The sequence below is a fragment of the Penaeus monodon genome, chromosome 15 (assembly GCF_015228065.2).
Source record: "Penaeus monodon isolate SGIC_2016 chromosome 15, NSTDA_Pmon_1, whole genome shotgun sequence".
Lineage (NCBI taxonomy): Eukaryota > Metazoa > Arthropoda > Malacostraca > Decapoda > Penaeidae > Penaeus > Penaeus monodon.
The window spans coordinates 47717067-47718010 of record NC_051400.1 but is presented as its reverse complement, the minus strand read 5'-3'; the positions used below and the strand labels follow the sequence as shown (position 1 = coordinate 47718010).

At 38.7% G+C, this 944-nt stretch overlaps 1 protein-coding gene across 1 annotated transcript in view; it reads right to left on the bottom strand.

The window, feature by feature from the left end:
• The window catches only part of LOC119582074 (terminal nucleotidyltransferase 4B-like), a gene marked incomplete in the record, with an annotated part of 31298 nt that overhangs the window by 7933 nt on the left and 22421 nt on the right, over window positions 1-944 (bottom strand). The window contains 1 exon segment of the mRNA XM_037930322.1: window positions 102-338. Coding sequence (XP_037786250.1) covers window positions 102-338 — 237 coding nt within the window.

Below are 944 nucleotides of genomic sequence, written 5' to 3'. Positions count from 1 at the left end.
CATGATCACAAAAACATCTTTACTTGGAAGTTCATCATCACAAAAATCCATTGACACGAACTACAAAACCTAAACAGTGCATTCTACCCTCCTCCTCTTACCTGCAGGAAGCTAACCGTCATGAGGATGAGTGAGTAGGAAGAAATCCCGCCGGTGAACACTTCATTGAGATCCCGCTGCAGGAGGAACTGCTTCAGCACCATCACCAGCTTGGGCAACGGCGGGAATAATCTCTTGAAGTCTTTAATCAGCCGTGCCGAGTTCACCCCACTACTCATGTTGAAAGAGATGTCCACTTTGACATCAGTTTCGCTGTCTGTTAATTTCACGATTGGCACCTGTGGGTCAAAAGGAGTGACTGAGTGCACAACTGAAAAGATCCTCTATGACTGTCTGCAATATATCATCATGGTGTTTACTGATCTACAGGGAAAAATATACCATTAATCAACATCCAAATACCCAAGAATTCTGACGATTAGTAAGAGCAGTTGTGATGACAGAAAAATGTCACCCTATTTTCCTAGGAAAATGAAATCACCATCAACACCCGAGATGAAGATAAAGTAATAATCAAACACAGGAGTAAAAACAAAAAGGAGACGGTTAACAAGTTCCATTCTTAGGAATATTTGTGATCATACCAAGTGTGCTTTTCGTATTAAATCATAATTGACGTATAAAAGAAAAAAAATGACACTGGACACCAAGTCATACCCATAAACAATCCCATGACATGACATTTTTAAGGACATATTTACGAGTCACTTGACTATATGATCCCATAAAAAAAAAGGACAGCAAGTTATAATAAATCCACTGGGTGTTAAAATCAATTAGAAATATTCCTAGATTAACAATCCCAATTAGCCAGTATTCCAGTTTAGGGAAAACAAAGGAAAATCTATGATGCCTATGGGGGCTTAAACATATCAAAGATGCTT